Source organism: Trachurus trachurus, assembly GCF_905171665.1.
Source record: "Trachurus trachurus genome assembly, chromosome: 19".
Lineage (NCBI taxonomy): Eukaryota > Metazoa > Chordata > Actinopteri > Carangiformes > Carangidae > Trachurus > Trachurus trachurus.
Window position 1 is genome coordinate 18,468,999 of NC_139913.1, and position 26,051 is coordinate 18,495,049.

The 26,051-nt window shown below is 44.5% G+C and overlaps 1 protein-coding gene across 9 annotated transcripts in view; it reads left to right on the forward strand.

The window, feature by feature from the left end:
- Window positions 1-26,051, forward strand: part of mrtfab (myocardin related transcription factor Ab) — a 44,497-nt gene that overhangs the window by 14,870 nt on the left and 3,576 nt on the right. For 2 of the 9 annotated variants that reach the window (XM_083994200.1, XM_083994205.1), the window contains exons 1-14: window positions 6,092-6,873; window positions 12,965-13,030; window positions 17,494-17,549; window positions 18,084-18,159; window positions 18,949-19,110; window positions 19,942-20,096; window positions 20,180-20,314; window positions 20,527-20,595; window positions 21,543-21,727; window positions 21,839-22,004; window positions 22,265-22,669; window positions 23,431-24,534; window positions 24,902-25,108; window positions 25,193-25,285. In XM_083994200.1, coding sequence (XP_083850326.1) covers window positions 6,738-6,873; window positions 12,965-13,030; window positions 17,494-17,549; window positions 18,084-18,159; window positions 18,949-19,110; window positions 19,942-20,096; window positions 20,180-20,314; window positions 20,527-20,595; window positions 21,543-21,727; window positions 21,839-22,004; window positions 22,265-22,669; window positions 23,431-24,534; window positions 24,902-25,108; window positions 25,193-25,285 — 3,015 coding nt within the window. In that variant the 5' untranslated portion in view covers window positions 6,092-6,737. Of the gene's footprint in view, window positions 1-5,823; window positions 6,009-6,091; window positions 6,874-11,047; window positions 11,061-12,964; window positions 13,031-17,493; window positions 17,550-18,083; window positions 18,160-18,935; window positions 19,111-19,941; window positions 20,097-20,179; window positions 20,315-20,526; window positions 20,596-21,542; window positions 21,728-21,838; window positions 22,005-22,264; window positions 22,670-23,430; window positions 24,535-24,901; window positions 25,109-25,192; window positions 25,286-26,051 lie in introns of those variants that run through there. The other 7 variants (XM_083994197.1, XM_083994202.1, XM_083994199.1 and 4 more) reach the window with 5 other exon arrangements.

Sequence of the window (26,051 nt, forward strand, 5' to 3'; positions counted from 1 at the left end):
CTCCTCCTCCTCCTCCTCCTCGTCCAGTCCTATCTGTCTTACAGTGGGGCTTCATGTTACCAGATGCTAACAGCTGCCAGCTGGCCCATGGCTCTGTTTTTCACTCACCACTTGTGCTCTTATAGATGCTGCTCTGTCCTTCAACAGTGCACAATTAGACTGCAGTTGCACTACTTTTTATTGACGAGATATGACACAGTGATGTGTGCTGCTGCGGGCTGGTAAACAAAGAACCTTTGACTTTTAAAGGTCACTCTATTATTTATTTTCATGTCTTGGTTCTTTAGGATATACTATTCACCAACACTTAAACCCCAGAACAGGGTTCCAGGAAAGAGTCAAACACTCAGTACTTATCTACCTACTAGCTAAACATATTTGGAAAAGAAAGTTAATTGGTAAAAAGGCCGTACAACCAAGTCACCTGGTGACTTTTATGTATCACAATTGCACCTTACTTATTCCCATTAGTTTGTATTTAAGTTTCCCATTAGAATGATTGTGATTATGAGCAGCATTTTCATTGTTTACCTTGTGTTTTATTTCCAAATAAAGTGTTACCAAATCAAGTTGCTTAGCTAACAGCTGGAGTTACCAAAATAAGATCAAAGTTGTAATTATCTATAGTTTGTAGTGATTTAAATCTCCTTGAAGAATGGAAGTTTTCGGCTCATTTAGGACTCTAACCACTTACTGTTGTGTTAGCTGTCGCACAGATCCTTCATTGCACATTTTCCCTGCACGTGCGACACCTCTGTTTTGAAGATATTGAAGTGATAAAAAGCAATCAGTACATCACTAAACAGAACTCTCTTTGAAACAGTTTGCATATGTTATCGGCCAATTGGCGTTATGTAATTTTACCCCAGGCAGCTGGAAAGAGAATAAAACACAGTTTCCTTTGGGAGCCGAGCCGAAGTGAGTCGGTCAGCGCGGGGTTATGCATCCCAGAAGGAGTTCTACAATTGCTACATTTGCACACACATGAAGAGTTGGCCTGCGAGCTCCTGGCAGTGAGTTTACATCTTCCAGTACAAACACTCACTCTGTTTGTACTGGAAGAGTACAAACACAGTAAGTGATTAAGTGCAGGCTTGCTGTAGCTGCCTTTACATTTAGGTTTTGTTGCCGGACTCCTCCCTCCCACTGGTGACTGCACACGGATCTGCCACGGAGCCACCAGTCTCCTCAGAGCGAAGAGTCTCCTCAGCCTGAACACCTTCATCAGATGTCATTAACACGATTCCTCGGGATGCGTCTCTTGACAGTTCACGAATGTCTATGGATCAACACTAAGAAATCCCAGGCCTGATGTCAGTGTTGACCAGCAGCCAAATGCAAACAGTGCTGGTAAATTCCATAGCAGGCTGGGTGGGTGTGGGGGAACCAGGAAGTAAAGGGGAAAAACACCTTCTGTTTTCGCTGCTGGAATGTTAATGACTGGGGTGACCTGTGGCAGATTGAGACTCAGCCCGGTTGGTTTTTCTCTGCTGGTCGGGTTTTGTTTGGTTCATCTGTTTGGTGCATTCTTTATCCAGACGCCTTGTTGTTAAACTTGCCTGTGAGTGTGGGGTCACCAGTTCAAAATCCAGGAAATAACAAAGTGACCAGTTTCCCTGTGTATAGTCCCAATATGCTACCACTCAGATAACAGAACAGTATTGTTCCAGTATCTAAGTGTTTGATACTGGACATTTTTGGAATCTGGACGTTTTTAGTGGTGTTTTTAATTAATCAAATTGAGCATTTGATGGATGCATCAGTGTTAAATGCTGAACTTTGCCCCCATTGAATAGAGTATCAAGTTTTCTCATTTATATCTGGTCAGTAGATAAATAAACATGCCTGAGTTTACAACCAATAATTCAAAGACAACCTAAAATGCTTGGCAAGAATTAGAGCTTGGAATAGATCATAGGCCTATGTATACTCTCAGAGAGATACTGGTATCCCATTAATGTGCTTCCATGCTCTGCCAATGTTATCAGCTGTCAAGTGTGTAAATATGTGCCCAGGAATCATCAATGGTAAATCACTCTTAAACAAGCAATCAAACAGTCACTACTAGGTAAATTTACTGACTGATCAGATTTTCATCATTACACACAAATTCATAGACCATGGAGATAAGTGGGTACCAGCACCATTCTGCTGCAGCGTAGCATAACCAGTGGGTAGAGATTTTGAAGATGGATAAACAGAAGTGGATGGTGGCATAGCGACCAAGCTAGTTTTTTGTTTGTTTGTTTCCGTGATCAGAATTAAGGAGGAGTTAGTAAGTAAGTAAACTTCTAAGAGTTAATAACACATTTGCATAGAAGTCATGAGACAACACGGTCTGAAGGCAGGAGTTCATGACAGCTTTGGAAAGTGTTCTAGTGCCAATTGTGGACGGAAAATCTCCATGAAATATTTGGATATTCCCGTGGTTCACCTTGACCAGACTTGCCCGGTCTTGTTTGTTAGCGAAGACCGGGGAGGAGGGGGTAGGTTTGCGGAAGCTGCTAATTGTTGTGGGGAGGTTAATGGAATGCAGAGGGGTGATTGTTTTGGGCAGCTCGTGTCTGAAGGACATGCACGCCGTGCCAAGACGGTCATGGTGTTCCACGACCAGGTTAGAAAAACATGTAGGATGACGGGTTATCCACAACAGCAGTCGTTTCTGAGGATAATAAAAGATCCACTGGGAGGTCATGTTGTATTTTTGCAGCTGTTTGTTTAATTTGGGGGCTGATGTCTGGGACGCCACAGCAAGTATAGCTGTAGTAGACAAACAGTGGTAATGTACTGAATAGCACACAGATAAATCTGGTGTCAGGTCATTGACAGTCCACACTGTGGCATGCTACAACACTGTCTTGTCTTCAGCTGGCAGAGATGGGGCTTTTAGTTCTGACATGTTCTCTGAGTCTTCAACTTCACCTAACACTAACAACCAGTTAAGTCAAGAACAGGCAGGAACTTTTTTATGAACGTCTTTGGCATTAATCCTTCTTGATAAAGGAGGCGTATAGGGACAGAGTCCTATGAATAGCAGTCAATCTAAAACCCCCTGAGGGAGGGTTAGAGGCGGCCGTGTCGCTGGTGGCGCTGGGTTGATGGAGGTATGGACTGCAGTGGCAGCAGAGAGAGATAATATGGAGTTTGTTGGTTTATATTCCTCAGCTAAGTTGATCAGTGGTCAAAGCCAACCAACGAATAGGACAGAAGTGGCACCAGTGTGATGGTGAGAAAGCTCTGGTTGATGGTTGTCTTCTTGCCTGAACTTGTGCTGAGATAATTTGCTGGATGACATTTTAACGCTCATCTGTGTTGATTGAAAGTTCAGTTGATGTGATTATTGGATTTGGATTTGCGTGTTGCCGTTTGAATCAGGATTGGCCTTTATTCCAATAATGTAGAAATAAAGAAAACAAATTTTTTAGCTGACTATGTTCCCAGTCGTCCAGGTTATAATGACCAACTGGAAGCCGTGGGGGAGTTTCCCATTCATTTACACATTCACAGGAAGTCTTTGAGTCACTATTTCAGCCAGACCTCCGTATTGTAATTGTATCCTGTGTGCTTGCATAAAGAGGAGTGTTTTTTTTCTTTCTTAATTTCCCAGAACTTCTTTCAGACACAGATAAGGATGTCCAAGGCCAAATAGCTTCACTGGAATGTTCCCAAAGCCTGAGCCATGACAGCTAATTTCTCTTGCTAAAGGTTAAAATTACCACCCAATCAAATGGCCGTGACTGTCATACTAAATATAAACAGCATGCAAAAGCATCTTATAGTAGTAGTACTGATATTCAACATGTAAACATGGGCGGCCTCCTGGGAATCGGGCATGTCATGCTTGGTAGCTCATGTTATCATGCTGTTTTTAGTCTAGCTAGCAGCATGGCTCTAGTCATACATTTGCCTCTACTGGATAGATTGTCATGTAATTTAGTAATTCACTGACTTCTCAGCTACTCTGCTGTATTTCATAACTAAATACTTGCAAAATTATATTCACATTCTCACTAGATTCACATCCTCCTCAGCTGTTCTTTGAGTTTAGTGCTAATTAGCAAACATTAGCATGACCCATCCATTCGTTGGCTATGCCACTTGTCCATGCAGGGTTCTGCCGCCCTTGTTAGCATGATAGCTAAGTTAAAATAGTGACAGTAGTAAACTATGTACAAGCTATATAGAATGATACGGAATAATATCATTGTGATTGAGGCCATGTTGTCACGCTAGCTTTGGGATTTAGCTCCAAGCCATCAGCATGCCTGTAAACGCCACATAAAATATTTCCAAGACACATTGTCCTCCGGTTCTTAAAGTGTTTCACAGCTACTAATTCAAGTGTAGACAACCATGGGAAACATCAGCGGTACTTCCCACATACTGTCCAATAAGCCCTAAAACCATAAAGGCTTCCATGCAAACTGCATCTTTATCTCCTCAGTGAAGCTACAGATAACAATTATCAAACAACACTGAATTTATACTTAACTGCTAAGCTGTAAATTACCCGCCTCGCATGGGGTTTATATTACCTTAGGAATTGGGTTTCTGCTTTTGAATGTGTTTGTGTATGTATGTGTGTGTGGGTGTGGGTGTGGACTTGTTGTCCTACATTCACAGGGTTCACAAGGGTTGGGTATAGCCTATATGTGGCGTCTGTGAGCTTTGTGGGGACAAAAATGCCGGACCTTCTGAGTTTAAAGGCTTGTTTCGGTCAGAGTCACACGTTAAGTTAAGGGACTGTGGAATGCAGTGTGTCAGAGACGTGTGCCCAAGAATATAGCAAAGCAATGGTGTGTGTGTGTGTTACTGAGATTGGTTCAACCCACACAGCAACATCCTAATCCCAGTGTGTGTTGTCATCTCTGCGTTTCCTGCCCAGACTGTGAATCATACCAGCAGGTGGACTTTAATCACACATTCATGACAGACAGTTATTGTAGATGCTGGCCACCGTTTGTTTAAGGTGTCGTCTATGTTTTCAGGTGCACCGTAGTCGTGTGTGTGTCACCTGTGTGACACAGGAGAGCGCTGCACTGGTCAGACACCGTGCCACGCAGCATGCAAGTTTCATATCTGATATTTATACTCATGCCTCTTGTTTTATTAATGAGTCGACTTCGCTCTGTGCTGTATGTATGGAGAAAAAGAAATGTATGAAAGCCTCGAATCTCCCTTTGTGTCGTGACTGATAAAATATTGATTCTGTCTCAGGAAATGGAACTTAAAGTTTGTGTGTGTTTGCAGGCTATGATGTGTGTGCCTCAAAGTAACCTTACCCTGCAAGTGCACAGGTGATACCAAGCTGAATATAGCCCCCTTATGGCCAGCTGGCCTTTTCTATTTAAAACAGTGGAGAGGAGGGGGGGGGGGGTGGTGGCGTTTACCATCAGCATTCTGCAGGAGTCAGAGACAGTTTGATGGCAGCGCTGGACTGCAAAAGAATCGAGTTTTTCGGAAGGATTAAAATACATCCGCTTTGATTCCATCCTCAGGTTGCACCAGTCTAATAAGAGTCTCGTCCGCTCTCGAAAACATATTCTCAGAGTCCCTGTATGAGTAAACCGCCTGTTCTCAAGGACAGACTGTCCCAAAAAAACACATTTCAGAATTGCATCGGTGATTGGGTATCAATCAATCACTCCAGAGGACGCGTGATTCATCCCCAGATCAGATTTACTCAAGCATCTCCGAACAAAGGTCGATTACGGTCGATGAGGTCATTGCTGTAAGCGGTTACCGCTGTTCAATAAAAAGTGTTCATAGACGGCCTGAGTCACTGTTTTTTGAGAGTGAGTCTGTGTGTGCGGAGGAACAAATTGTGTCATCGATGGTGTTATTGGTGTGTTGGCGTTCGAAACGGGAGGAGGTTTCGCATGTGGCCGACCCCCCCAGCCTGTAACGGTGAATGAATGGCAACAGCTGAGCAGGAGAACTTTATCAGCAGCACTCCCTGCTTGTGTGTCCGTCTCTGTGTGTGTGTGTGTGTGTGTGTGTGTGTGTGTGTGTGTGTGTGTGTGTGTGTGTGTGTGTGTGTGTGTGTGTGTGTGTGTGTGTGTGTGTGTGTGTGTGTGTGTGTGTGTGTGTGTGTGTGTGTGTGTGTGTGTGTGTGTGTGTGTGTGTGTGTCTAGATTCAGGAGGAGCAGCAACCAGAGCAGTCTCTCTGGGCACTCTTCTCTGCTGAGCTCACTGCTGTCCTCGCTTCCTCCTCCACTGGCCTCTTTTCAGTTTCCTCCCCTTTCGGCTCCCTCGTTCTTTCTCATCCACGACCAGTCCCTGTGTGGATTTCTTCCCTCCCTCATCTCTCCGGGAAACCTTTTCGCAGAGCAGCGCCGTCGTGACTCTCCGGCTGCCACTGCAAGGGAAGGAGAGAGCAGGAGGAAGAAGTGAAAGAGAAGAGAAGCTGAGACAGACCAATCGATTACTCTCATACAGAGGAGAGAGGCACTGGGAGTGGAGAGGCAGTAGCAGTGATTTTCCTACTTGCTTTGCTTTTGAAAGGAGGTTTTCTCGGACTTGTATGGGAGTCTTCTAAAGCATTTCATTCACGTCCTCCCCTTGGAAAGAGGGGACAGCTAACTGAAGGGACAGCCAGTGCAGTTTTGACACATCAAGGACTCTTCTCCCCCCTCTGCTCTTCAGCTAAAAGACTGCTAAACATTTGGGTACTTTGGAGTAGGACCGCTTTTGTCTGAGAAGTTCAATGTTTACCAAATAACTGGGCTTCATTCTGAATGATAATGCTGGACACCAACCACTGCCTGTCCTTCGAAACCTCCCCCATGGGTTCTCCTCCAATGGGAGATGACATGGAGAAGGCAGGACTGAAGATGGAGCATGACAGACATGTCTATCACAGCTTGAAAGAAGGTGGGCAATCTGGAGCCAGGCTCAGAAAAAACAAAACAAAGTTATCTGATATGATTTGTGTTTGTGTGCCTCCCCAGGTTTATATCTCACTTTATGGCTTCATAGAAATAGTTTATGGGGTTTCGCTAACGATAAGAGTGCCAGATAAGATGGCAGGAAGCCACAGTGGTTATATGTTGTGTCTGATACACCTCCTCAATAGACCAAACTTGACCTCTGTGTTAAATTAAGAAAGGGTGAAAGAGTGTAGGAGTTAACAACAGCCTTTGACGTTAAAGTCATATCGTTTCAAGATTAAAGGTGCTCTGTGGTATTTTATTTTTTTTCTGTAAATGCAAAAATGAATGTTTGCGTTTACAGAATAGATTGGTTTTGTCATTGAAATCGAACAAATGTGTGAATTATTGATTATAAAACCGATTTACAACCACTTTAGCACGCTAGCTAGTAGTCGCCTTCTTCCTCTGTTTTTCTTGGTAAGAATACTCTGCGTCTCTTGTGGCATTGCTGCCACCTGTAGATCAGTGAAGCCAGTGGGAGGGCTGATATCATGTCACGTGTACGTGCCAGATAACAAACAAAACATTGACTCACTGGAACATTTATAGCATGGTGCTGCTGCTGCTGCTGCTGCTGCTGTTGGCCAGAAACTCCACAGAGCAGTTTTCATTTCTGCCTCAGCAAGGGACACTTTCCAACTGTTTGATTCAGATAGAATTAAGTTTTCTGCCAAACTGAAAATTGCTGCTTTTCAATAGTTTTCCTGGTTGTGGTGAATAGTAGTATCCAAAGTATTCTAGGCTTTATACTGTTTATCAAGGTGATGGCGTGACACTTATTAGCACAGGGATTTGGGGATTTGGATGTGCTGTGAAAAATGTACAAAAACATCTTGCTCCAAAGAAGCCGGCAGTGAAATCAATTTTCTGAGATATAGCCTGACAGCCTTTTTACACTAAAACTAACACATGAAAGAAGGTTATTAAACCTGCTAAAAGACAAGTTTGCTGTGTCCAGACTGAGAGGACACACAGACACACAATTACAGGGAGCAACATTATCACATACACACACACACAGTTGGACGCTGAGGAAGAAATATCTCCAGAAAGTGCAGGCTGGTACAGTATAATGGATCTGTTGCATCCCGGTGCTCCTGTCAGTGTCTGGGCCTCCGTGTGAGACGCCAGTGATTGTGTGTTCAGTCTTGCAGCACGCTCTCTCCGTGGAAGGTGTAGCTGCAGTGTTTCTGCTTTAACGGCACCACGCTGGGCGTGCGACACATTTATTTACAGTGTTTACGTGCTCCGAGAGAAGCCGCTGCGAAAATTGGCGTCTTCACCCACATATCACATTTGCATCCCCGCCGATCGGAGCCGGCGCCAAGAAATACTTGTGACAAATGCAGAGTCATTTGACGCAGGAGTGGATGTCGTTACGTCCCCTTTCACATTGATAGTACAAAGCTGGATGTCAGCTGTTTTTTTTTTGCCCAGTGTGAAAAGGGTTTAGAGTCAGTGTGACAGTGAAATAAAAATAGTCGTTAGAAGATAAGGTTATATTGAATAAAGTGTAATCAAATTTATAGAAATGTATTTTTACAGTGCTGTGAGAACCACTGAAATGTGGCATGGTCCACATTTACATTTTTTGCTACCTGCTCATCAGGAGCACACATCACGTCCGCAGAAATTATACGATGAAACACATTAAGCAACGACAGGCTTTAAGAATTCAACTTGTGTTCCTTGAACTTGAAGATAATTAGTATTCACTCCAGCCCTCCTTGTTGTCATCTGCCTTCCCGGAGCAGTGCAGCAGTGTGAAGGCAGTGGGAGCCAGTCCAAGGCCTTAACCTTGTATTGTTCCTGCCCTCTAGCATCTTTTCCATTCTCACCGACGTGTGAAACATTCGCCGCGGTCGGGCGCAGGCAGCGCAGCGTCGGGTCTCTCTCCGCTCGGCAGATGCAATCAAACTGCTGCTACCGTGCAGAGGATGAGCTCATGCGGGAGGACGTTAACAAGCTTTCCAAAAAGAAAATTTCCATCATCGGTGCCAAGTGTAATGCCCGGAGAGTCTGAGAGACTTGTGTGAGTGGGTTCAGTAGCTGGGTGCGGGTCAGTGTAATCACATATGTCTCTGTCTTCGTGTGCCCACTTCCTCAGCCGGTGTGGGCTTCTCGTAGCATTCATTCCCTCATGTGTCTTGCTAAAATGGGTGTGTGTGTGTGTGTGTGAGGCTTAGCTGTGCCAGGCCCGGGGGTCTTTGGGGACAGTGACAAACTCAGACATGTTTAATCAGATCTAATGACACATGAGCGCAGCAGGATTAGCCCAGTTGGCTACTACTAAGAACTTGACTCTACGTCAGAGATCTTCTTCTTCTCCCTTTCTTGAGGCAACTTGAAACCTTAAATCCAACCTGTTTTCACTTTTACACAGGTTTACTGTTAAAGATGGCTCCTTAATACATGACCTCTGTATCAGTGAATGTGCTCACAAACTGTGTGCCATGGTGGACTACTGTAAAGTCTGCAGAACAAGATTGGAAACGTGTGACAAGTATTCTTGTATTGCTCAAATAATGTGATATTCAATCAAAAATGTAATCAGTTGTAGTTATCTGGATATTGATCAGGTGAAATATCAATAATTGCTTTATTTTCTCTATATTTTTGTCATTGTGTGACATAGGGACAGAAAGATGACACATATTTCTTTTGTTTTTATTTATTTTAATGGATAGGACAATAGAGAGACAGGAAATGGGGAGACAGAGCAACGAGGAATGACATGCAGCAGGGGGGCAACTGGTGGAATCGAACCGGGGCCGCTGCAGCCTCTGTATGTGGGGCGCCACCTGCTATACCCGCTGAGCCACATGACGCCCCAAGACATTCAATATTGGCAGATAATTGAAAAAAAAAGTGAACATCCAGATGTCTAAATTTAAAATAACAAAGCGTGAAAACTTGACATGTTGTGACTTTCACTGTGACTCAGTCTCAGTCTGGCAGCAGGTTGACTCGAGATGACACCTAGTAACCAACAGATTGCAGGTTTGAATAGGAAGCACAGCGATAGTCGTTTCCTTTGATTCATGTTAAAGCAGCCGTCTCATCTCCCTCTCCCTCTCCCTCTCTCTCTCCCCCTCCGTGTTCCTTCGCTCTAACTTCGTTTGACTGCGGAGGCCGGTTTTGGCTGTGGCCTAGTATCCTAATAAAACTGCCCTGCCTTCTCATCCTTTTCTTAAATTAACCAAAATGGCCTTCAAACCTGATTTAAGCTCCAGAGTGTGTCCTGATCTCCTGAAGACAAAGACGGTTTTATGTTTCACCTCAGTTCTTTTTTGTTCTTTTTAAATCATCCATTAGCTTCTTACATTTGCAATATTAACTTAAACACATGTGGAATCAGGTTACTGTTGGTCATGTTAGCTCAGATCAGATAACATATTTACATGCTCTGTAGTTATAACTTTTCTCTCCAATCTGCCATCATAGAACTTTTCTTACTAACTAAAATATTAAATATCCTTTCTCCAGTGATGGTTTTGTTTGTAACAGATAGTGACGCAAATGCAGAGCTTATGTAACGGTTAATGTGATTGGACTACCCATTTCTTCCTCCATACTTAACTGTTTGGATAACTTTGTTTCATTTATTCAGAAGTGAAGTTGTTATCTCTTCACTATCATATGATTAGGTCCCCCCCCCCACTTCATCTCACAGCTTCCTCACCACTGCAGCTTTTCACACTTTTCTCACACACGGTTCACAAGCACCTAAGAGGTGTCACCATAAGACTTCTTCTTTGGCTTTTTTGTCTTCCTCTCTGTAAAAATGACTTCAGTGATGGTCGACGCTTTATCACTCTTAGCCGGTTATAAAAGCCATTTCAAGCAAACGTGGCCACCGGACTAAACGCTATGCGAGCTTCCATTTCGCTTGGCGTCACACCAAGAGGAAGAATGATGAGAAAAGGGGGGAGTGCGGCAGGAGAGAATAAATAAATGAACTGTAGTGTCCTTGGTGTGGAAGGATGGAGCAGTGAGATGGAGAGAAAGTGTAAGATTCTCCTTCCCAGAATAAACCTCTCGGCATCTTACCCTGCACTGTGCCACGGCACGGTCAGCATGTCTGTGTGTGTGTTTTTGCATTTGTGTGTGCACTGGTCCAGGCAACACGTGAGTCTCCTAAGTGTTTGCTTGTGTGCTTGGCACCGGGGGGGTGGGGGGGGGGGGGGGGGGGGGGGGATATTAATCTCTGAGCTGCTGCATGGGTGCAACATATACATGAAGTCCTCTGGCTCTGTTCAGGTCTGTGTGTTTATGCCGCTGAATGTGAGCTGACATGTTATTGCTTCCAGAGAAGAGGGAGTCTCCCGTGCCGCTCTGATCCCTCCAGATTTAGAGCACACACACTTGTAACTATAACAGAAGGGAAGGCCGCAGGATCGCAGGCCGAGGATTTAGAGCCGGGGAGAACGACGTTTACTCACACGGGCTGTGACGTTAGTTCACGCGAATCGCAGCGTCGCCGCCCAGGAATCGGACCGTTTTGTCATAACAAACAGAGAGGGCTATAACAACACAAACGGCGGCTGGGCTACGCAGGACGCTAACAGGCCGGCTAGCCCCGCGAGCACCAATGATGTCATTCTGTTAGTGGGGGAGGAACAGGTGCTGCTTGTCCTCAAAGTAGCAGACACAACCCTGGCCAGAAATGCTCGGGAAGCCTCAGTGGTGTGTTCCACTTCATGCATGCACACACACACACACACACACACACACCGCTTCAGCAGCGACAGCTGGTGCATATAAAACAAGAGTCTCAGCTGAGTGGAGCTGAGCTGTCTGTCGGTGAAAATAGTATTTGGTGTACCAGCAGCGCACGCACTCTTTCCTTTTTGATTTTATCAAACTGTGTGAACTCGAGGCCGAGACAATGAGAACATGTGTCGCACTGTCAAGTTTAAAAATGGCAACAGGCTGTTGCTAAGAAGTACAGTGGAAGTGGAGTTCACTTATTGATCTGAGAAACAGCATCCGAACCACAGACGGTTCTCTGTTTTGTGTATTTCTGTCATAGTGATCTTTGAAGTTAGATGTCAGACTGAAGGTCGATCGAACGTCGCTTTTACTTCCCTTAGTTTCAACTGTGTCGCAAGAAACTGATACTGCAACATATGTATGAAGAAATACGTTGCACTGGCTCGATCCTGCAGCCGTCCGTGCTTATATAATTCTTTTTGTAAACCTCTCCAGTTTTGACAGTTTTATTCATTCCTAAGTGTTTTGAAGTCTAACATGCAGGTTCTGAGGCTAGAGACTGCAAATGGGGGATAAGTGGTGTGTTGTTTTGTTTTTCTTTAAAGGCACCAAGACGAGAACAACTGGGCAACACGATGCACAAGAAGTGAGACTTGGTGTGTGCAAGAGGGTCAAACATGGTCCATGTACTTTTGTCCAGTGCTGTGTTCCTTAAACTTGCATCTGCGTTATGTAACAAGCACTTCCTGTTTTGAAATGACGCCGCAATCAGCCCATATGCTCTGTTTTTTTTCTCTCTCCTCATCTCCACTCAGATCGTGACTGCTAAATTCTCATTGTTCTTTTTGCTTCTTCTGCTGATTTCTTTTTATCTTTTTTTTTTTCATATGCTGCATTTGCTTCGTGCCTCTCACTGGTTATGTGATGAATGGTTACTTTTTCTTTCATACACATCTCTGCACAGAATTAAAAAAAAAAAAGTCCAGAAACAGGAAGTATGTAGTACTCTGCTCACACCCTCTCTGTGCCCGCCTCCTCTGTAGCTTCTAAAAAAGCTGCAAAGAAGGGGGAAATGGGAGGATGACTTGGGTGCCAGAGAGCGCAGGTCCTCTTCATGTCAGACCGGTTGCATCTGGGCTCCCTCCGCGTCGGTTATCCATCTGAATGTGGCAGATCAGTGGACAACAAGCGAGAATAAGGAAGCTTTAAGGGCTCAGAGCTCCGCCGCTGCAGCGTCTCGCTCTCACCGGGGCCGTTGACTGACTCTGTCTTCTCCTCTGTGCCCCCCCCCCCCCCTCACCTCCTCTGTCTCCATGCAGTCCTCCAGCTCAAACTCCAGCAGAGACGAACACGAGAGGAACTGGTCAGCCAAGGGATCATGCCACGTAAGTCTCCTTTGCCCTTAAGTCTCTGTGATGCTCGGGGGGGGGGGGGGAGATGTGTCGGTGAGTCAAACAGCGCAGCGCTGTGCAACTTCCACAATGCGCCGTCAGTGCGGTTAGTTCCACTCGAACATACATATATACATTTTGCAGGGTGATTCACAGGCAGAAAAAGGTCAAACTGAGACAGCCTCGCCTGAAGATAGCTAATATATAGAAGATCTTAGTGTTACGACGCTTCATATACACCCATGCAGACAACTAGGGAAGTGTATCTGTGCCCGTGAGTCGAGATCGGAGTGTGTTAACTCCTTCCTGCTCCAGCATCAGACAGCATGTCGGATCCTGTCAAAGATTGATTGGGTTTGTTATATGATACCAACACTGACCTCTGTATATGGGCCATTGATCCACACAATGAATGGGCCTTGTTACACATATCATATCTGGTTATCTACATCAGCAATACAAGACATGTCAGCAATTTGTAATTGTATCCGTCTGCCAGTGTTTGATATCAAAAAATCTTAAATGAATATAATATAAAGGTTAAGACATTCAAGTACTGGCAGACAATGGCCTTATCTACATGCAATATCAGTATGAGTTTTGTGCTCTCTGTATGTGTTATATTCTGTGGCGTCTTTGCACCACTTTGTGTTATCAAACACAGCAGCTTCCTCTTCTTCTGTATCCACTTCCTGTTTCATGGTCCCACACATCATAAGAGGCGGAGACAAAGTTATTAAAAACTTTCCTTTCCCAACAGGCTTTTTTCAAGAAGGTTCTTTCTATAAAAAACCAAAAAGTACCCAGCAGCATCCAGCTCCATACAGCACATATGGCGGCTAATCTTCTGTGACCAAGAGAGAGACACATGGAAGTAGAACAGCTCGCAGGGTTGCTGTTTTCCTGTTCAGAGCCTCATGTCGATCTTTGTTGTCTGCTGTTTGCTAATGGTAACATCTGACCCTGAATTAAGTGCTGTAAGTCCACTTTAAATAGATGAAGTAAGTAGGCAGGCTTGGTTTAGATAAAAGCATCAGGCACAAAAGAAAAGAGTGGGCTCTGAGATACAGTACAGGGCATGTTTCAGTGGGCAGCACGGAGTCTCACATTTGACTATTAAGTCGTTACAGTGAATATGTCCTGTCCTCCTTATGCAACAGGCCTCATGCCAGGCCATTAGCTGCCCTGGGATCACTATGTACTGGTGGGATATTTCATTGTCTAGATATAGTTCTGTTGAGAGAGAGGGTAAAAACATAAAGGGACATGAGAGGTGATAAGAGAGTTATCAAAGACTGTGTTTGCCCCCCAACAAAGAGCACTTGTTTTGACTGTTGCCTTGAGACTGAGCAAAGGTAGAGCAAAGGCCCTTCAGCTGTCAAGGCCCCATGTTGAGTTATAGGACCGTAAAGATCATATGAACTGCTGACGGGAGAGGAGGGAGGGTGCGTTATCCTTATCGGCTTTCAGTGGAATCGTATCATGACGATACAAACGTAAACAGTCACCATAATTGTGACGTTATGGTGCAAACCTGTAGAGGACGCAGCCAGTTACTGGGAACTGATGAAGGGTGAGTTCCTGCTGTGGTATCGAATCCTCACACTCAGGTTTTTGCAGCTGTAGGTGGTGTGAATGAGAAACTTTCCACCAACCCTCTCTCTGTCTCTCTCTTTCTGTCTGGTCTAGATATTTTTGGTCAAGACACTTGACCTCCCGTCGCTGCAGTGGTGAACTTAAGTCACTGCTGTTGCACTGTGTCAATGTCTGCCACGTAAATGTGACGTAGGTTGATTCTGGGTACAAGGATACAGAAGAGAATAATTGTGGAGGATTAGGTTAAAGGGATAGTTCAACATTTTGGCAAATTGGCCCATTGCCATAATCCCTAGTTTTAGGAGTAGGTTCGTTACCTTTAATTGTCGGTGCAACCTATTTTTAGAATGGCGGAGCAGAGCCGTGAGCTGCTCAGAGCTACGCTTGGAGTTGTTGGATTGTGTATTTGATGAGTTTGATGAGGGAAACCAAGAAATCCCATGAGCCTCCGTCGTGCACCTCTGAGCAGCTCCGTGGCTCGACTCTGCCGTTCAACAATTAAAGGTAACAAATCTACTCCTGAAACTATAGGGATTATGGCAATGGGCCAATTTGCCAAAATGTTGAACTATCCCTTTAAATGTATAGAAATATGGGCGGACAAGCAATAACAATGCTCCTGTGTCTTTAGGTCGGTCATGTGATTCATCTGTGACATAATAGGTCAGTGTCAGGGTAGTTTTTGTGAAGGGCAATATCAGGTATCAGGTCATGATCTCACTGCTGAAAACAGATTTGAAAAGACTCTGTATCCTTCTCTTCTCCTTGCGTCATTCATTTTCATTTCTTATTTAGTTTGTTGTCAAAGAATTCACTTGTACAACAGCTGCAGCAGCTTGTAAGGAGCTCTGTTGAATCAATAGATCATTGCAGAAACACGGCTTTTTACTCGGCTTGTTCTTCGGGGTAACCCTTTGTTTTGATTTCCCTGTGATTGTGTCTTTTGTTCACTGTAGCCAGATACACAACACAGGTGTTGTTTGGACTGTTCCTGTTAATTTCATAAGGATAGAGCAGAGAGTGATGTTCCTGTCACGAAGGCCAGCTGTTCAGACGCTTATTGTTTTACACTTGTGCAGAAACAGAATAAAGATGTCAATCATACCTAAAAACACGATATAACGTACAAAACAACAAGCAATAACAGAGGGAGTCGGTGGCAGCAGCTGCAGTGGAAGTGGAAATAGTAGAAGAGATTGAGACGCTGACAGTTACATGTCACCGTTCAAGAAAAGCTCGGTTTTTCCGTTTCCAGTTATGAAAAGTGTTGTCAAATGTATGTGCACTTTCCTCAGCTCACAGTAATTTCATCCTTTCATGGTTAACAGCTCCTTAAGTCCTGGAGGAACTTGCCCTAGAATCAGTTTCACAAAACACCGTAGAAAGGTTAAATGCATGAACAGAATCAGTGAATGGTCAAAAACAGCCAATAGGAGGCAAGAAATACGAGTCACAGCAGACGATAGTGACGGGATCAGCTGACTGGCCGCTTAGTTTTTTTGTTGTGATCTGGACCGTTTGGTTATATCACAGTCGGTATGTGGGTCTTCTTCTTTCCACGTCGAGGGGGTTGTGACATAGGAATGCCTCCCACCCCCACCCAGTCATCTGTGGCACACACACACACACACACACAGTCGACGCCCCAGGCTGTAGCCAGAATGTCCACGCTCACACACCCCTGGGCACAAATTTCACCAGCTCTTGACCAATCAAACCATCGCTCCGTTACATCATTGTAACTGCCACTGTCCTCCGAGTATCCTTCCCCAAATAGAGCAGACTGCTTTGTTTGAGACTGTTAAGCTTCTCCTTTATATTTGAAATGAAAAGGTTATATGTTGAAAACTTTTAGGAATTTTATTAAAAAGAAAAAAAACCTAATATTCTTTATTCAGTTTAGAAAGAAACTGTGACCAGTCCACATCCTCTGATGTTAAAAGAGAGAATAAACTCCTTGCATGGCCATGGTACAGATTCAACTACAATTCAAAGCGATTTATTTTTTGTTGTTGTTCTCAGTTGTGTTTTTAAGAGCAGCCAAATACAGGCCACAACTGACTCGCTAAAAATATCTAAATATCTGTTCTTACTCACAGACACACACAGCACATAGACATTTACATTTACAAAAGTCAGCACAGAAGGAGAAGTATCCATATAACTTATCATAAAGCATCCCTCTTTCCAGACTGTTAGAGTATGTGAGACTCGAATCAAGTATTTGATAAGTGAAAAGATTTTGCTACATTGATGCGGTTGTGTTTGTTGGAGTTGGTGCTGCTGGAAAATACTTAGAATGTCGGAAAAAAGCGTATGGAATAATGTGAGCGTCTGAGCTCCCACAGCGGAGTTCGGTTACAGTTTGGCCGATGAAACTGCTGAGTTATAGGGTTTGGTCACGGTTACAGTGGAGGTATGGCTGACTGTTTGCTCCTATGAAAGCGTAACTCACCTAAAAAAGCCTGCGCCGCTGTTTTTCAGCTGCTTCGATGTAAAAAAGCCACAGGGATCTAAACAGCACAGTAACAAGAAAAACAACTTTGGTTTTGAATTTTCATAGCGATAACAGATTTGCCTCCACTGCAGAAAAAGTGTGCGCACACAGCAGCACGCCGCAGAGGCCGATCAGAGTGTGTGCTTCTGTGTGTGTGTGTGTGTGGTTTAGAATAGCCATCTTGACCTTCTCATCTGCAGCCTCTTCTGCTTTGAGTCTGTCTTCCTCTATAGCTTTTTCTGTTCTCTCAGAGTCCCCTGCTGAAAAGAGCATCACGACACAAGGCTGTGCGATTCTGTGCCACGCTCATCTCTCTCTCCGTTTCCCTCCCTCCATCCCTCCCTCCATCCCTTTCTCCATGCAGCACTGAAAAGCCCGGCAGCCTTTCACGAACAGCGGAGGAGTCTGGAGCGAGCAAGGGTGAGTGTCTTAAGCACGGTGATGGATTTGTGTGGAGTAAAATGTGCTTGAAAACACTCGTACTGTGTAAAAGAGCATAACACAAAGCAGGAATTGAATTCTAATGTTAGCGCAGACACTTATTTGCTTACAGGAAGCAAATCAAAACCTTGGAACCAAACAAACAGCATTAAAGCAGCACATCTATGTTATATGAAGCCACATGAACTGGCAGGGTTGAATAGGTTCAGACCTGCTCCCGCCTGCAGCCTACAACATGCATGTCTCACTCTATAGCTTATTGATACTTTGCAGTACTTCGTGTCAGCGTTGAGAACCATCCATTCAAACAAAGAAAAAAAAAAAAGCACCAGATCACACTGCTTATTAGTTGATTTCTGGGAAGTGTAATGCTGAGACATGGCAAAAATGTGTGATCAGTAGCAGTTTATCGAATGGTACTGTAAGAGCGTTTCTTCTTTCTCTTCCTCCTGCCTCTTGTATTCCATTCGCTGCCCCGCCCTGACGTGTGCGTCTCTTTGTCTCGTCCCCCAGACCGAGGACTATCTGAAGAGGAAAATCCGGTGTCGTCCTGAGCGCTCCGAGCTCGTCAGGATGCACATCCTGGAGGGTAAGTTTTTACCTGCAAATGGAGCTGCGCTGTCGGCGAGAACAAAAGCGCAGAGTAGGAAGAAAGGTGGACGTCAGATGCAGGGCTCCAGATGGGGGGCTTTTTTTTTCTTTTTTTTTAACACTGGTGAAACATGGAAGGGACATTACAGGTGTCAGGCCAATGTGTGTGAGGATCATGAATGAATAGGAGATGTGAATATTTGCTTTTCAAGTCGATTTACAGTGTGCGCCCCTAAACTTTCTGCTTGCACAATTTTAGGTTAGGTGCCACTGTGCTGTGAGTAAAAACAGTTGGTCTGGAGCCCTGAGATGAAAAGCAAGATACCTTATTTAAAGGAAGCATATAACAAATGAAACGGAACAATTCCAAGTGATGAGGTTACTGTATAGTTCCTACTTGGTTGCTGTAAGTTCCTATAAGCGACATCAACCTCTGAGTCAGATATGAGGCCTTTTCCACTTCAGCTTTTTGCCCTAGAATTTGTTATATTGCAAAACCAGTTAATGCAAAGTAGAAGATATATTTTCACTTGCGAGAAGCAGCTTTTGGTTTAGATCTATTCTGAATCAGGAAGTGCCAAAAAAAAAAGGCCCAAAACACGATATCTGTGATCTCCAGAAAACCAGCTTCCTGTATCTGTACTATATTTCATCTACAGTGTTGATGTATATCCCTCAGGTACTAAGCGCTTCACGTGGGCCGTTTTCCCCGATGCTGTACACCCAAGTGGATCGTTTGATTAATAAATTTGCGTGTATGCATGTCGTCGTGTTGTCTCCTACACAGAGACGTTAGCAGAGCCGTCCCTGCAGGCCAAGCAGCTGCAGCTGAAGCGAGCGCGACTGGCCGACGACCTCAACGACAAGATCTCGCACAGGCCGGGGCCCATCGAACTGGTTCACAAAAACATCCTGTCTGTCACCTGCCCTGTGCACTCGCCGCTGCTGGGTGAGTACACACACACATACACACACACACACACACCTCACCACAGTCGGCCGCACCCCTTGCAGAATATGGGCCGACTTGTTATCTGTACCGCTGTAAAACGGCATTAGAACATGAGCACAGGCTGAGATAAAGCAAGAAAAACACACCCGACACACACTCCATTATGGTGTTCAAAACAAGCCAGTGCAGGAATACACACCTTTACGCAGCGTTTTGTAACACTCACAAGCACAAATGCAGGATTTATAAACACTTACACACAACCTTATGGCTCCTAAAAGTGCATTCAAGTATTGCCTCACGTATACGCGGTCTGCTCGCTGATTCATTGGGTCATGCAGGTCAGGGGATGAGTGGAGATGTTGCAACATGCTCACCTCTGTTATTTCATTGCCACCGTACCATTGATTTACGTTGATTGCGAACACACCTTAACCTAAGTAATTACAACATTTAGGAATCCTCACACGCTTGTAATACAATATTTCCAGGGTGAGTGTTCAAACACACACGGCTTAGTAGTTCAGGTTGCGTCATTCCAGTAGATGTGATAATAAAAAGTCAACCGCACAGAAATGACACAACACCATTGTTTGGACACAGTCCTGTTTTGAAACTTGGTTACTTGGACATAGCTTCTCTAAAATTGCTCATCCCTCTTTTGCAATCTTCATCACTGTGACAGTGTCACACACTGTGGTCTGGGAGAAGTTTGATTCATGAGCCATTGTCACTTTTTTTTTTATCGACCACAAAAGAAAAAAGCAACAAAGATGCCACCGTGACTCAGTTGAGCTGAAACTGAAAACTTTCTCTGCTCTGTCACAGATTCTCCAAAAGGAGAGGGCTCGTCTTTGGACGAAGACAGCAGTGACGCTCTGTCGCCGGACACGCTGACCAACCACGACTCTCCCCTGAGCGCGGTCCCTCAGCTGTCCCCCTCCGATGCGGTCACACAGAACGGGGAACTGTCTCCCACACAGGTAGAGAGTCACTTAAAGGTTCATGTTATCAGAACAAAATTCAAATTTGCAGTCATGCCATTAACCAGTTATGTTTTCCTCAGTTTGCTCAGCCTCCTCCTCCACCCCCTCCACCACCTCCTCCACAGGTGAATGGGTCACCCGCCTCCCCACCCCCAAAATTGACGAATGGAACGACGGTGACTTCGGCAAACTCCCGTCTTACAGGACACATCAAGGTGTGTGAACGCTGGTTGTTTTCTGCACACAGAGTCACTGAGAATTAGGTTGTTTCAAAACTAAACATCTTGTAGTTTTGATGACAAGTGAATAAATGCAACCTCGATCTGATCTGTATTTGTGGTGCAGCTATAAGTGTCTAACCCCTCCCTCACGTCTTCCTTTCCTCACTTCCCCCTCCTCAACCACATTTCTCACACTCTGTCAACAGTCTCAAGCTAAGTCGTCTTCAGATCGTCCCCCACAGAGACCCAAGAAACCAAAGGACAACAAACCCAAGGTCAGCATGCTCTGTGTTTCATTTCATTTTCACTTTGACAGGCAGTGACACATGATTTTATGGCTTTGATGGGCAAGTGACATGGAGGAACAGTAGCATTGTTTTCTCGTGACACCAGTTCAGCTGTTCGGGCTCATTCATCATGTGGTCCTAACTCCATCACCTACCTCTATAACAGGTTAATAAAAGATGTGGTGACAGGTTTCATAAACTCTAAACTGAACACCCACAACGTTTTCACATTTAACAATCACATCCATCAAAGAAGAGGAAGAGATACTGCTCAGTTCAACAGAGTAAACACTTGCTCTTTTGTTCTAGTTATGTTCTTTCCATGAAGACCTGTTGAATACGCATGCTGGTTTTTCAAAGGTTCTTTCAGCATTTTCTAGGAATATCCAGTGTTATCTACACAACAAGCATCCCTCATTAAAGACCCCGAGGACATGCTTTTGGTTATCAAAGAGTCTCATTAATGTGGATGAATCTACGTTACCCACACTTGTTAATGGGTCTTTTTTTTACGATAAATATATTGTTTTGTCTTTATAGTTATTTTGATATTATTATTTAGTGGTCGACTCGCCCAGCATTTCCTAGTTTCGGTTTCCCGGACGCTGCCCCCAGGGTCATGGGAATAACGCCGCCGGATCGCTAGTTGGCATCGTTTATGGTCGGTACTACGACGGTATCTGATCATCCTCGAACCTCAGACTTTCATTCTTGATTAATGAAAACATTCTTGGCAAATGTTTTCGCTTTTGTCCGTCTTGCGCCGATCCAAGAATTTCACAGTGCGCGCGAAGGCTCATGGGAAATGTAGTGTGAAAACACTTCTGCTTTCCGAAAGTCCTCATAGTCCCTTTAAAGACATAAAGACATCGTACAGTGTAAAAGCATTAAAGAGTGGCATTGTCCTTTTAACCGTCCTCTTCATCTGGGTGTAGGTGAAGAAGCTGAAGTACCACCAGTACATCCCTCCAGACCAGAAGGCAGATAAGGAGCGTCCACCGCAGATGGACTCGTCCTACGCGAAGCTGCTCCAGCAGCAGCAGCTCTTCCTGCAGCTGCAGATCCTCAGCCAGCAGCAGCAGCACTACAACTACCACACCATCCTCCCTGCACCGCCCAAGTGAGTGTCACCCACAGTGTTTATAGTAATAGGAAAAGATTTTGGAGGATGTTTCCAAAACGATTCCGTCGCTTGGATTTTCATACTTGATTGTTTTCTGTCTCCCTTCAGGCCTCCGACTGAGCAGCCCCCGACAACCAACTCTGGCCCCTCCCCCTCGCGCAGCGCTCCCACGACAACAACCATGGCCTCCTCCAATCAGAGTGGGAATGCACGTCAGGGCCAGACAGCGGGAGCCAAACCCGGCACTCTGCCAGCCAACCTGGATGAGTTCAAAGTAATTTAAAGACAACTTGACTCAGAAATGTACTTCTCAAGAATAGAAACTTGTTTTCATTAAGAGAACTGACTTAAAATAGTAGAATAAATTATAAATAGTGATAGCAGACATTACACAGACTGTAACTGTCTTCTAAAAGTCCAACGTATGACACAAGTGTCTACTCCGGGGACTTCTGACTATGAAATCATGTTTTCTGACCTATCAGTCGTTTTGCTCTTTCACTTTGAGTCAATGGTGGTTTGGTTTCTCATCAGGTCGCTGAGCTGAAACAGGAACTGAAGTTACGTGGTTTGACCGTGTCAGGCACCAAGAATGATCTCATCGAGAGGCTCCGCAACTACCAGGAGCAAAATGGCGGAGGCGGCACGACGGTTTTGAAAAACGGCATGTTGCCGCCCAGCCAGCAGGGCGTCGGCTCGGCCTCCAGCGGCATCGTATCCTCACCAACAGCCACCGCCACCACCGCCCCTGACGCCCAGCCAGGAGAGTGTGGTTTTAAGTTGGCTCTGTCCTCATTGGCTCACGCGGTCCCTGGGAGGGTCATGCGTTTCGGCAGCACCAGCTCCAGCCCTCCCGTGTCGCCCACTCCGTCTGAGAGGTCGCTGGCCGGTATGAGTCCAGACGAGACGAGCTGTAACGGAGACATGTTTGGAGAGATGGTGAGAGCTTTATGTAAAGCAGATGTTTGTTAACAGCATTGACTACAAAGTCGATTGACTTGTGCAGATGTTGACTAACTCCTACCCTGTTTTTAATGCACATCATTAACATACACAAACAAATAATAATAATAAAAAAAAATTCCATATAGGGATGGGCAACCATGGGCCGATGCCTTGCTGATCAAATGGATCCAAGGCATCTTGTCAATATGACACCTTACAAACTGGCCCCATTTTACTATTTATTTATTTTTCATGTTTTTCTCATAATTTCATTCACTTTTTTATTCATTTACCCATCCTCCCCTCCTACATCCTTCTTTCATCCTTCATTCTAATTTTTCTTTCTTATTTTTAGAATTATTGCTATTATTATTACTGTAATTATTGCTGTCTAGCTATTGCTGTCACAACTATTATTATTAATATTATTAATATTTATGTTATGATTAATGTTATTATTAATATATAATGTTATTATTATTCTGACCAATATTACTATTATTATTCCTTAATTTCTTTCTTTGTTACTGCTATTACTGTCATGACCACCATTTATATTATAGTATATTATATTTGAATTACACGCGCACACATACACACACACCTTGTTCACACCTTGTATAAACACAGATGTATGTCCACTATGTTTTTTGTTTTGTATTTCACAGTAAAAAGGAAAAAACAAAAAAAACAACATTGACTAAGTTCCTTTGAAGCGTTTTCTAACATCCTCTTCCTGCTTTGTTGTCCTTCAGGTGAGCTCTCCCCTGACCCAGCTCACCCTGCACCCGTCTCCTCAGCACCCATCGAACATCTCTCCACTCTCACAGCCTCTCTCCAAGGTCAAGGAGGAGACCCAGAGCGCATGCAGCCAGGCCAAGTCTTCAGCCGCCTCAGGCCAAACTCCTGAGTCCCTGCCGGCCTTGGCCATGGACACGTCCTCTTTGGACAAGGACCAGATGCTCCAGGAGAAGGACAAACAGATCGAGGAGCTGACCAGGATGTTGAGGCAGAAGCAGAGACTAGTGGAGACCCTCAGGTCCCAGCTGGAGCAGGGCAAAATGGCGGGTGGAACAGTCGCGGAGAAAGAAGGAAGCGAGAAGAGCAAAACATCCCCAGAGGTGAAACTCCAGACTCTAATAAAAGCCTCAGCCATTCAACCCCCGACTCTCCCTAACGGCGTAGTGGTGAAGGTGAAGAAGGAGGTGGAGTCCGAGGAAGAAATGGAGGGGATAACGGAGGAGGCCCTGGGCAAGAAGCTGGCCCAGCCGATGCAGTGTTCACAGGAGACTCTGCTGAGGCTGCAGCAGATTCACCGGCTGCAGGTCCAACAGGCCGAGCAGCAGAAACAGCAGCTACAGCAGCCCAAACTGCCGCAGGGCCAGGTGCAGCTGCAGAGGGCGCCGGAGGCCAAAGCAAACCCTCAGAAACAACAACAACAACAGCAGCAGCAGCAGCAGCAGCAGCAGAAGAAAGAAGCTCAGATCCTGCTCCAGCAGCAGCAGCACCTCCAGCAGCTCATCATCCAGCAGACCCAACAGAAGCAGCTCCAGGCCCAGCAGAAGTTAGCGCAGCAGAAACTGGCCCAGCAGAAACTGGCCCAACAGAGACTCACGCAGCAGAAACTGGCGCAGCAGAAGCTCGCGCAGCAGAACCAGCTCAAACAGACCCAGGGCCAGGTCCAGCAGAGCCAGCAGAAGAGCCAAGTCCAGCTGAAGCAGGTCCAGGTGCAGATCCAGAACCAGACGGCGGCGAGCCAGAAGCCGGCGACGACGACCCTGACCCAGCAGAGGAAACAGCAGAAGACTCAACACAGGCAGCAGCAGAAACAGCAGACTGCAACCGTCGCCACGCAACAGGTGATCACCACGACCAATTTTAACACAGTCATCAACCCTCACTAGAATTTTTAGTTTCAATAGACTGTAACCTTTTTCCCATTTATTTATTCATTTAGTGTTATTATCATTACTACTACTACTATTTTATATATATATCTTTTTTTTAATTTACTTCATTTATTTTATTTTCTATTTTTTATTTTTTTTTATTTCTCTACCTCGCACAAGGTATGTTAATATTATTTCTTTACTTTGTTGAAATTATTGTTAGGTCAAGGTGAGGACATTTTAGCCACCTCACAGCTAAAATGTTGATATGTTGAAGTTTCTTGGTGTTAAAATATCATCAATGGTAAAATGGAAAAACGTCCTGTTTGATTCCCAGGTGACTCCGGTCTTCATCAACCAGCAGAACGGCACCCAGATCCACACTCAGGCCATTTCACTAGACCTCCTCAAGGCCAACGGCGCGCCCACACTGGTCACCGACAGCAACGGCAACCACTACCTGATCGCTCTCACCAGTCAAGCCACGGAGAGTCAGAACGGAGTGTCCCCATTGGCCAAAACCAATGGACGCATCACACTGCAGGTACAGTACAATGTTGATTCTTTGTAGGACTGAACTGTGTTGATGTGTGATGGAGTATTTATGTGTATTGTTGTTGTTTTTCAGAGATTGCAGTCAACTCCAAGTAAACTGCCCAGCAATGACAGCCAATCAAAAGAGCAGCCAGAGGCCGAGCCTGTGAGCCAGCCAATCAAAAAGGTACGATCCATACTCAGCATGTGTTACCATCAAATACACCTTGTTATTATTTAGTAGTGCACAATTTAATAGTCTCACATTAGCCACCTTCTTTTAGGTGTAAGTTTTGAATGATCTTGCTCAAAATCCCCAGACGCTAAAATTATGTCACTTAATAAAACTAGATTTGTAGGCTTATATTCCTTTCTATATTTCTTTCTTTCGATGGTCAGAAAGGAGCAGGATCTAAAAGCCACCTATGTGAATACATATACATAATTTATTGTTAATGGTTTGGTTTTCTTTTCTTTTTTTTTAATAAAATCCACAAATTTCTTTCTTTCTTCCACAACCACATCATAGGTGTATCTTGAACATATACACATATAAAGCATATGTATGATGATATATTATTATGACATATCCTGATGAACACAATAACATTCAAGAACAGGCTGACATAAAAACTGTCCCTAACTATGGACAGTTTTTATTATGTCCAAAATTTTATTTTTACTCCTAACAACTTACCTTAAATGCCTCATATAATATCATGATTAAAGGATGTGATTGGCATTCATCAGCTCCTTTTGTCTATGGATGTCGAACCTGACAGTAGAACCTTAAATATGTCCGACTGTGTGTGCATATCGGAAAAAATATTAATAAAACCAACTGTAATGCAACAGCAGTAACATCTCTCTGCCACAGAGGGTCGCCACTCACACAGTTAATGAAAATAATGAGGAATCATGAGAAAAGCAGCTTGTTATTCAGATGTATTGCT